The following is a 12,084-nucleotide window of genomic DNA, read 5'->3' on the forward strand; positions in this document are numbered from 1 at the left end:
AAAAAAACACAGCAATCCCATAAATTTGGGCACAAATAGGTATTTGCATACTTTTAACAGAAATTCTTCAAGTTCTCAACTCATACTCAGGAGTTATGAATGATTTTAATCCAGTACGATAACTCCAATAATCAGAAAATGATTTGGAAATTCAAATCCTGCCGATCTGGTTGAAACAGACAATAAATGGGGGTGGGTTTCTCTTCAGTCAAGGATGATGTACAATTATTAATGTGAACATGGAGCAGAGAGAAAGATTATCCAAACTCTTGGTACATACACAGTGATTATCAGAGATATTTTTGTACAGCACTACCTCCACACAGTAAAAAGGGCACAGACACAGTATAAGGATGAGACCAGAAATAAGAGATCACTGCGACTGAAAAAGAATGATTGAGCACAGCCTTTTCACTTTAAGACGGAGGGAGGTTAAGAGGTGAGCTCATGGAGGTCTTCATAACAGAGTTGGGTAGAGAAGAAAATGTTTCTGCACGTGAAGGATTCAAAAAACCTACAAACAAGGCAGATACTAATAAATCAAAGAAGAAAACTGCTTTGTTCAGTGAGCGCACTAGAACATGGAACAGATTGACAGACAAATAGCCTAAATGTTTCAAGACATGAGAGTGCATAGAGAAAAAAAAAAGTTCATAGGTATCAATAGAATCAACTGCAGAGAAGTGAGACATTCAGCCAGGCTACTCTAAGAGCATTTACACATTGCACTGGTATCCTCCCTTTCCAACTGCCTCGTCTCAACCCTGTCAGGATTTGTCTACTTGTACTTTTCCACTCGTATGCACTCTAGGGTGTTCTACACGCTGGTAGAAATTAGTTGGGCTGGATATCCCCATTTCTGTTGTTGATTCTATATCATCCAATGTAATTAATTAACTAACCATGAAGAATATTCCAGAAGCTGATACAATGATCCTACTGCATTTGTCAGTGAAAGCTTGATAAGGCTCTGGTTTTCCTGATATAGGATTCACCCGTTCCTTCTTGGAATATTTTGCTTCAAACTGGGGACGGATTTCTTCCTGCAGGTGAAAGATAAAGACATTCAATTTTCTATCCTCTTAGTTCAGGCTCCATAATAGAACCTTCTGAGTCTGAGAATAGAAGGGTCTGTCTGAACAACAGCCAACACATAAACAGAAGTAAACTTATCAATTTTGGCCCTCACTATTTAATTGGTGTGTTGGCTCAAAATTCCCGTTGAATTAAAAATCCTATCAGCTTCCCTGAGGTGGTTGCAGGTAACCAAAAGAATATTTAACTTCAGTGAAACACTTGAATGTTGGCTTCCCTCAAGTATCAGTCCACAATGTGATGGACAGATACTCAGGTTGTAGAGTCACTTAACACGAACCTCCTCCTCTTCCCAGTCAATCAAATCCCAGTCGTAGGCAATTACTGCTCGCCGCCTTTTCCAAAACTCCAGGAAGACTGTAGCTGAGGTGAGAAACAGACAGAAGAGGAGATTAAACTCAAGCTTAAAATACCCTAGTGAATTGAAAAGGGTCACCATTCAGTTGATGTCCTTTTCAACAGTGGTCACAATCTGAAGGGGTCTTCTACACTTTCCAGAGGAATTAATATTTGATTAATCAATCAATCAAGACAAGATGAAGCTTATGCAAAAAAGTATGCTCCTTACACCATAGGATGTTGTTACAAATGCCAGCTGAAGGCAACATTGGACAAGTCCAATTGGAGTATGAAACTTAGCTTGATAGACCATAAGTCCTATTGTTGCAATTTGGTTACTGTTATGGACCAGACCAAAATCCCTCAAAATATATTAAAGTAGCCTAGACCCTAACTTGTTCTTATTTTAAAGGAAAGTGGAAGACTTGGCGTTCCAGATGCAATTAAATTGGTCAAACTATCAACTTTAAGCAAAATACACTGTTCTTACAGTATAGTTGAAATACAAAATGAGAAAAAGATTTGGTTTAATTGTAGCTATTGAAATGCTTAAAAAAGGAAGGGGCAAAGCTTCACAGAGGGTGCGGAGGAGAATGATGCAAAAGATGTAGGACTTCACTTAATATGAAGAGACTCAAGAATAAAAACAGAAGAGGATGTTGGCGAAACTCAGAAGGTCTGGCTGCATCTGTGAAGAGATTGGTGGAGTTCAGTTTAATTGTTCTTCACAAGTTCTGAACAGTGCCTAGAATAGAAACATTAACTCTTTTTCTCTTGACAATTGCTGCCAGACTTACTGGGTTTCTCTTGCAATTTGTTTTTATTTCAGATTTCCAACATCTTCAGTATTTTTCTTTTACTCAAGAAGTTGATATTCTTCCTAAAAAGGGAAGATGAAGAAAAGGGAGATTTGGTAGGTATTAGAATCATGTGACTTTGACATCGATTAAAACCTGGTGATGTCCATTATCATAGAAAGGCGATTTAACACCAATGGCAGAAGAACCAGAGGAAAGAGGAGATTTTTCTTTCTTAAAAAAACTTCTAAATTCAAAAAATTCAATACGTTGCCTGAAAAAGGTGAAAGTTGATTCAGTAGCAATCTGAAATGACTATTGGAAAAGAATAACACTGCAGGACTGTGGGGAAAGAACAGTGAAGCAGGGTTAATTGCATTGCATTTTCCAAGATCCAGCACAGACAAGATGGGCTGGATGGCCTCATTCTGTGCTATATGCTTCTGTGAAGCAAGGGGGACAGCAAATTGCCATTTATACCAAGTGGAACCAGAAAAGGTGTTGTGCTTTAATGAAAAATGTGGTCTTTAAGAAAAAATGTCACCCCCTTCATAATATTCCCCAAACCTTACAATCTACCAGACAGCACCGGACTCAAATGGATCTTTGTTCAACTTCCTCTTCCTGATACATTGATCAACCTGAGTTTAGGTAACAAGAATTTACCATCATACATTTAGACCAAGATGTGAAGGTGCCAGTGTCAGACTGGGATGGACAAAGTCAGTAGTCACATGACACCAGGTTATAGTCCAAAAGATTTATTTATTTTATCAGGGAAAGCATTGCTCCGAAAGCTTGTGATTCCAAAAAAAACCCGTTGGCATCATGTGATTTCTCACTTAGACCAAGGCAAGAATTTTTTTTTAAAAAAAAAGCCATCAAAAATTAAATAGCTGTTTGCCAGTACAGAAACTGAGAACTCTTGGGTGGGGGAAAAGAAAAGACATTTTGTCAAAGCTTTTCATGATGTACTCATCAGGATAATTCACAAGAATACCAATTCAAGGGAATTCTTGGGAGACTGCGTGGAGTTAGCACATTCTCCATCTGTCTACATGTTTTCCTAGAGGTGCTCCAGTTTTCTCCCACAGACCAAAGATTTGCAGGTTGGGATTGGCCATGCTAAATTGCCCATAGCATCCTAGGTGGTTTAGGCTCAGTGGAGTAGCTATAGAAAATGCAAGATTACAGGGATAGGGTAGTGGGGTGTGTTTGGGTGGGCTGCTCTCCAGAGGGGCAGTGAGAATTCAATGGGCTGAACGGCCTGCAATAAAAAGGATTTAATGAATCTTTGAAAGTTTCTTCCTGAAAACTGTGGTGGAAGGGGAGTCTGAATATTTTTAGGACCGAGATGAATTACTGTTTATTAGGCAAGAGTATGAAAGATTATAAGGCATAGGCAGGAATGTGGATTGGAGTTTATAAATCAGATCAACCATGATCTTATTGACTGGCACTGCAGGATTCTGGGGCTGAAATGGTTTACATCTGCTTTGGATTTGAATTTTCACAAGTGCAATTGGTGGTCATGTTAATTTTTTTAAAAATTAGATTTCCTTTCAAAAATGGTGGAGTGTAAAAAGAGTTCAAAGTAGTTAAAAATGAAATCACAAATTAAGCAGTTAACAGGAGGATATAAAAATCAGGCTGATTTGATACTCCCACCCACTCTGGTTTTTTCTACTCGTCCATAACTTCATCAGAGATAAAAGGACACTTACCCCATACAGCCATAAAAACAGCAAAGAATACTGTAGCTCCATTGTCAAAGAGGTGAGTCACCTATAAATGGAAAATATTTTCCATATGATTACAGGAAACACTATTAGAAGTGAGTCAATCCTAGCAGCTTCTGAGCACCAAAACGTTCCAACATCTTGCAGATGACCCACAAGGTATTGCTCGCAATGCTGACCACCACCTACCCAGGTCAGTAAATTGGAGGGATTTCTGAAGAAAGCTTTTATTCTTGAAACAAACTGTCTCAAGAAAAATGCCTCACACTGTTGTAACATATTTGAAATCTGAATCAATGAAGCTAATATTTAACTGAAGTACTCCAGACCTTTGGAGCTTTTCAGATGCTTTGTTCGAGTGTTCCATCAGTGTTGCTGGGTCAAAATTTGAGAATTGCCTCCCCTAACAACATTCTGTCTACGGTAGGTAGACACACTAAAACAATTCAAGGCAACAGCTCATCATCTTCTCCAGGGCGATTACAGATGGGCAATAAATACTGGCCAGCCAGCATCACCCACAGCCCACGAGTGAATTAAAAACTAATCAAAGGCAGAGTATGGAATAACTTGGATATCAGTTTTGGTTGAGCGAAGGATACGGAAGTATTGTGGTTACAGTACAGGACTGACAATCCAAGAATCTAGACAAGTAATTAAGCAAAGAAGCCACTGACAATGGGGAGTTATCAAATGGCACTATATCACCACGCCTCACAGTAGGCCAGTCAAACTCTTGGAATTGCTTCCCTATCAGATTTACTTGCATCCCATGGACTGTAGCTGTTCAAGGCAGTAGCTCATCAAGATCTTCTCCAGGACAATTAGGGATCAGCAATAAAATGCAGCCCTACCCAGCAATGCCCACCTCCCTCAAAGAACAAAAGCCCACTCTGCAAATTGCAATTTTCAGCAGACTTTCAGTATTATAAATAAGAACTGTGAAGCTGCCAGATTGTTATTGAAGACCCAGCTGGTTTGCTAACGTTCTTTAGGGAAAGAATCCACCACCCTTGCCCAATCTGGGTCAGACACACTCCAAGCTCATGCCAGTGGGTTTGACTTTCACACTAGAGCAGTGGAAATCTGGAACTACTTTGAGTGTCAATGAACGATAGGGATTGTGGATATCTTTCAAGACAGATACTTTTTAAACAAGTGTTCTGGACAGAGTACTTCAGTAGAAGCTTGCCCCACTTATGATAGGATCCAGAATGAAGGCGCACAGATTTTAATCAACTTGTAAATGTAAACACCTGAGACAGAGGTAGAGACAGGTTTAAACAAGTCTTTCATGAAGGGAACTCAGCTGTTCTTGGAAAATGAAGAATGTTGTGAGGCATTGGTGGGCCAACAACACTATTCTGTGCTTACTTGGAGACCTAGCACAGCCATCAAGGGCTGAATGGACTATTTGTGCTGTAACAATTCTGAAATGCCTCACCAGCTTTTGATTAACCAATCATAGTTTCAAAGAAGTGATGAATCCAAGGATTTTTACAAGCAAAGCCACTTTGATATCAATCCTGTTGTAACTGACCTCCTTCCAATTCAATGGAAAGTAATGGTTGTTTGGTGGCATAAAATAGAAATTGCTGAAATAAGAATTTTGTTGACGATTTTCATCGTGCACTCATTAGGACCATTCACAAGAGTACCGGGGTAAAGGGAAACCAACGTTTATACGTTGGCAAACAATCCCTCCTGGTTCAGGCACTGCTCCTGTCCACTCAACAGCCGTTCTCTGACCTATCCCTCAGGTCAACACCTAAATTATTGTACCTGCCTGGTTCAACATTTAAACAACTTGGCTGTATCTTTTTATTCATTCATGGGACATGGGCATTGCGGCTTGGGGTAGCATTTATTGCCTATTCCCCACTGCCCTCTACGAGTGGCTTGCCAGAACCACTTCAGAGGAAGTCACATGTAGTTTAGGCCAAGGACAGCAGATTTCTTTCCCTAAATACAGCATTAATGAACTCGGTGGGCTTTTACAACAGTGGTTGCAATTCAACTAGCTTTCAATTAGATTTTTTAAAATTCAAAATTTCACCATCTGCCATCCTGGGATTCAAGCCCATTAGCCTGGAAGGCTGGATTACAAGTCCAGAGATACTACACTACTGCTTTCCCTCATCAGTCTGTTATCAATTAACCAATATATTCACAATGGCAACACCTCTACCAGAGTTCACTTGCCAACTAATCAGTATTCTCTTCTCCTACAGTTTAAAAGCATTTGCTCCTATTTACAGGAATGGTCTTGATAAGGACAAAAAAAATCTTTTCCAGCAATGCGCAAAAGGCAAAGGAAGCTTAATGGCCTGCAATTATTTGTTGCACTTTAAACACCTAGGTCTGACTGTCACAACTGGGAGGTGGCTATTGTGAGTAAAGGCTCAAAATAATACATCTTGCAGAAGTTGTGAATCTACACAATCATTCATTGGCACCTATCGAGAGTCATGATTTAATGGAATTTGATATCTTACCTTGGCATATACACAGCTGTACGATAACCGCATGTAGCGGCAATGATGGTCACAGAGTGGACACATAATTATTTCTGTTGCTTGGCAGATTTCTTTACTAGATGAGGAAAGAGGAGACAGTGAAATCACATTCCAGGCACTGAGGTAATACACGAGACTTCAGTTATACAATGAGATATAGAGGAGCTCAGAATGTTCCCCTCTGAATGGGGCAAGTTAGGGAACAATCTGCTGTTCAAAATTCTGAAGGGTTCAGACCAAAGGAAGGAAGGAGTGCTGTTTCCAGTGGTAAGGGAGTCAGTAACTACAGGACCTTATTAAAAGTGAGAGTGACAAAAGACTGAGCTGTTATGATGATTTTGAATATGTGTCTGGAAGGGTCAATAGAAGCAGATACTGTCAATTGGCATTGGGCAACATTCAGGGCTATAGAACATTGGGATGCAACTTGTTAGATAGCTCTTTCAAATAGAGAGTACAGCAATGTGGGTCGAACGGCCTCCATCTGTGTTGTGTAGTGGACCACACAATTTCCTTTTTGGATTATAATGTCAATCTTTGCTATACGAGCTGAAATAACATGCGAGTTCTCAAAGTTGCATAAAACCAAATGGCATACACTTTTACCCGCACAAGGCAATGTTACTGCTGGAGCAATTGATGTACTGAGACCGAGTGGCACTCGAAGTATTTGAGTTGAGAAAAACTGCCTGATGATAGCTCTTAGTATAGCCAAACTCCAGTTTGATACAAACCTTTAAGACAGAAGGCCTCCAGATCTAACAAACTGAAAACATGTCTCGCCCCCCTCTCCCCCACCAAGAGAGTGAAAATGCAAAAAAAAGCAGGAAATAAATATTAACAAGTCCTAGGTTCACCAGATAACTATCAAAATGAAGAACCATTGTCTTAGCATCATCAAAAGAAACTGAGACACATTTAATTCAGACTTATGGTCTTAATGATAATTAGAACATGTTTTCCCTGTCTACATTTTTTTAAACCCAAAATGCGTGTGTCAAAAGGTTCATCTTTTAACTGGTTTATTTGTGAATAAGAGAGAGTGTGTTTGGGGTTTTAAAGGGGTGTCGTTCAAGTTGTATAATAATAGATTAAGTATCTTCCTGTTTGATTGCTATACTAAAGAATAAATGTGTTTACAATGAATAATTCTCGTGAGAATTGTTTTGCCCTGTCCGGCTGTCAGTCAGGCAATTGATCTTGGTGACCTGATCAGGGTTTCACAAAGAGATGGACTGTCCCACTTACCAAATATGAACAGAGCTTTTCCTGATTAAGTTCTGACACCTGCAACACTATACTTCACAGCAAGGAACATTTGTAATACTGAAAATCAGCACCACAACGAACATGAGGTTATTCCAGATTAAGAAACCAAACAGTTTCCCTCCTCTGGAATATCCCCTCGAGATAAATTTTGAAATCTATAGCAATGTTGAGGCCCTTTATTTCTCATTTTTAACAATCCATGCTTTATAAAATTATTCATATAATTGTCGATTGTTTCCACATTGTAGACAGGCCATTCGACCCACCAAGTCCACACTGATCCTCTGAAAAGCATCTCACCCTATACCTTTAACCCTGCATTACCATGGCTAATCCACACAGCCTACGTATTCCTGGACACCATGGACAATTGTACACAGCCAATCCACCTAACCTGCACATCTTTGGACTGTGGGGAGGAAACCAGAGCACCCAGAGGTCACCCTTGCAGACACCGGGAGAATGTGCAAACTCCACACAGGTAGTCACCCAAGGGTGGAATTGAATCTGGGAACCTGGTGCTGAGGCAGCAGTGCTAACCACTGAGTTGTGTTAACCTAAATTAAGAGAATATCAAGAATGGCCATCAGAAACAGTTCAATTCCAGCCATCTTCCCTGTTGGGCAACACAAATATCCAGCTGACTCAACATTCAAAATAATGTTTTAAAAATACGAATACGGTCACATGGTCTGACGTGAATTTTACAATGAAACAAGATTTGCATTGCAAAGGTTGACAGTATGTCTAGGAGAAGTAGGAAAGTTGTCTACCTTCTGCACTTCAAGTCTGGAAAACAAATTGAAGAATCAAAAAAGTGGCAGAACATAAAATCCATCAGAAATCCAGAAGGTTGCCAGGACTTCAAATTTGCAGGAAAGAGGAAAAAGTTGGGGTCATTTTTCTTAGACTAGAGGATGCCAGGGGGTGGCTTGATCGAGGTGTACAAAATAATGAGGGGTTTGGATCAAGTACGCGATTTCTCCCTAGAGTTCTGACCAATATTTGGTCACTCTCTCGCGGAGAGATCAATTACTGGGAACACATACATATATAAAAGGATTAGAGGGAGCATGAGAAAAAACACTTAAAATCCAGAGGGTGGTGAGTGCCTGGAATTCACTACTTGGGAAAGTGGACAGAAACTCTGAAAATTTACACTTGAGGCACTTAACCTGCAATGCTATGAACTGGGTGCTGGCAAATGGGATTAGAATGGGTAACTAGTTTTTATTTGGCCAGTACAGACACAATGGGCTGAATGGCCTCTCTCTGTGCTGTATTTTTCTATGGTTCAATGCATACCACACCAGCCATGAAGGGAGACATTTTCAATTCCTTCACCTGCTTTCCACGTCAAATATCCAGAGATTACAACTGGATTTATGTTGTGCTTTTCATGAACCCAAAATGCTTTACAACCAATAACAAACTTCATAAAAGAGGAGTCACAGTTGAAATGTAGAAACATCGCTGCCGGTTTATGAACAGCAAGCTCCTACATCCATGATCTAACTACATAGCTTGGTGGCATTGGTTGACAGACAAATATTGGTCAGAACTCGAAGGAGAACTTGCCCTCTTCAAAAGTAGCGAGAAGGTCTCTTCTTATACCCACTTAGAGGCAGATGTGGTCTTAACCAAACTTCTCACCTCAAACTGCAGTACCTCTGACAGTGCAGCACTCTGAATGCCACTCTTAGGATTGACCACAGCCTTGCAGATCAAGGAACCCGGTCATTGAGAGTACTAGCTAGTGAGTCAGACAAAAGGAAACAGGACAACTGAAGGACACTCTCATCCTGAATGCTATAACCCAGTCACTGTTGAAAGGAATCAGAACTGCAGAATCTCAACCAACCTGCAAAACTAAGAATCTTGAAGTTAAGTGTTTGACCGTCAATGTCAACCTCCACTGCAATGGCAGCAACATTCAAACTATGCATTCTTCACAAACAATTCAGAGACTGATCAGAATAACTGCCTGGTTTTTAAAAACTTTTATCCTTTTACACTTGGGTGGAAAGAATTGGGGTGTAGGGACGAGTGTGTCATTTGTTGTTAACTCCAGCCTGGCGCAAATAGATTTCTTTTTTAAAAGGAAAGTTCATCTGGGTCTGGGGAGTACTATATTCACAAGAAAATTAATGAGTTTTTAAATTAACCTCGTCTCTACCAGTTGAGGGAGGTGGGGGAGTGGGGTCAGTGAATACAGACAGCCAGCCAATCCATTCCTCACTTGGAAGCTCAAATATTTGGGGTATCCCACCTGTAAGCATAAATTGGGGAACCTTGCCCAGACTCTGGGTGTAATAACGACAGAAGAATCTGTGGTTTGAATAGTCAATGCCTCTAGTCTACTAACATGCTCAATTACACAAAGAAAAAAACAAGTGTCCAAGTTCACACCTTGTTTTAAAGTAAAGTAACACTTTAAAAACAATTTATTTCCACTGAAGACCAAATCAGACATCCCCAAACATGATACCAACCCATACCTTACTTGGCAGTAATCCAGTGTGAAAACTCCATACAAAAACACTAGCAAGCCAACAATAGCAGCTGGGAACAGCATTCCAGTGTACCAACCTAGCCAGGCAAAGTACAGGCCAATCTTCTCACCAAAGTAACGCCTGCAAAGATAGGAAACAAGTTGTTGTTAAACACGAAGTGATGCTACCTCTCCATGGAAATTTCAATGCTAGACTAATCCTTAAAAGTGATTTCTGAATTCAGGAAGGCATTGGCAAATTCGCTGCAGCAGGCAGTGAGAGAAACATGGATCATTTAGGTTTAGTTGATAACTCCTTTAATACGCCAAGAATTAAACTGATCAGAGGCTGCCTGGGTCTCCAGGCTGCTGTTGAAGACAATGCTAATGCTGCTTACAAAATATCAGAGGAGGAAAATCTTGAAGATTCCTTAAAGTTCTAGGCCAATGGATCACCAAGCATATTTTTAGATAGTTGAAGAAAACAATGACAGGTCAGTCCAGTTTTTAACACAATACATAAGTGCAATTGCATGAACAAAACACCAATTATACAGATTCTGGTCACATTGGTACAAGATGGATCAGAAGTTGGTACAAGTCTTCCATAAGGCCAAGTTCATGGGACCAGATCAGCTGACACTGTCCTACAGTCTAGACCAGTGGACCTGTTCTCATGTAAAGAGTCAAGTTTAACTTTGTATGCCCCAAATTGATTAAGAATGTAAATCCAAAACTAGTCTTGTACCAACTTGAAGGTAACCAAACACCAACTAGTTCCAAAGTGAAGCTGAGAGAGAGTATCACATCCAGAGATCTCCATCCTGACATTTCTGGAATGTGACCACAGCAAAACAAATAGCCTCACACCAAAATATATTTATAGTGTGAACGTCATCTTAATTTCAATTTCCCACTCCTTGGCACAAGGATCGAAGAATCTGAAATCCAAGAAACTGGAGGTGAAAAGTATTCATACAAATCTAATGTTGATATATCCAAACTTAATTCAGAGGGAAGAAGGATCATGGCAAGACATACAGGCGCTATTAGCGGTCTCTGACAGTTAGGGCAGATGCGAAGTCCTGAAAAGCTCAAAAGTCAGTGGGAAGAAAGCTTCAGAAATAGATGGCTCTGATGGGATGGAGAAGAGGTCCTGGAATGCTGTAGAAAACAGAGATCATGCTAAGTAATATTCGGCTGCGTTATTGCTCATTTCAAGGGTCTCCGGGACAGATATTAACTGAAGAAAATTGTATGTAGTGAATGTTTCCATTTGGCAATTTGTTGTATAAACTACAACTGCTCCAGTTGAGTATGGAGACAGCTGGTAATGCCTAACAGAGGTTTGAGTGTCTGTAGGGCTACTGTTGGGATAAAAAAGGTATGAATCTCTCTTTTTGATGTTTATAATGAGATCATTTCAAAAGTCCTCATACTGTATGACATAGTTTGTGTTTTTATTTCTTGTAATAAGAACTTCTATTCTTTCATGAAAGGTATATTGAATATATTCAGAAGAGGCTATCAGTCACTGACCTCTATGTAAATAAAAATTTGTTTATGAGCACCATTTCTTAGAAATCACGGCTTTTGATAAATACTGATTTACCCATCTGTCTTGGTTTCTGATGGTCGCATTTCCGCTTTGAATATTGTTTACATCAGTTGGGACAAAGCTTGTAGGAATTGAACTTCTGGCTCAGCTCTCTCATTTCAGGGTAGGAACCTTTGTGGGCTCATTGTGGTACCTGGAGCCCTGGTCCAGCTTCTCTCATAAGATGAACAGTTTGATCATAATTCCAAATCACTATCTGCTAAAGATTCTCAACCAGAAT

At 40.0% G+C, this 12,084-nt stretch overlaps 1 protein-coding gene across 5 annotated transcripts in view; it reads right to left on the reverse strand.

Moving 5' to 3' along the window:
• The window catches only part of LOC122559777 (anoctamin-4), a 194,091-nt gene that overhangs the window by 26,888 nt on the left and 155,119 nt on the right, over positions 1-12,084 (reverse strand). For all 5 annotated transcript variants that reach the window (XM_043709787.2, XM_087997098.1, XM_087997097.1 and 2 more), the window contains 5 exons: positions 10,254-10,388; positions 6,466-6,562; positions 3,956-4,016; positions 1,376-1,458; positions 903-1,043 (listed from right to left, as the gene is read on the reverse strand). In XM_043709787.2, the coding sequence (XP_043565722.2) occupies positions 903-1,043; positions 1,376-1,458; positions 3,956-4,016; positions 6,466-6,562; positions 10,254-10,388 (517 nt within the window). The remainder of the gene's footprint in view (positions 1-902; positions 1,044-1,375; positions 1,459-3,955; positions 4,017-6,465; positions 6,563-10,253; positions 10,389-12,084) is intronic.

This window comes from Chiloscyllium plagiosum, unplaced genomic scaffold, assembly GCF_037043375.1.
Source record: "Chiloscyllium plagiosum isolate Xiang-an unplaced genomic scaffold, Cpla_swu_hap1 HiC_scaffold_19, whole genome shotgun sequence".
Lineage (NCBI taxonomy): Eukaryota > Metazoa > Chordata > Chondrichthyes > Orectolobiformes > Hemiscylliidae > Chiloscyllium > Chiloscyllium plagiosum.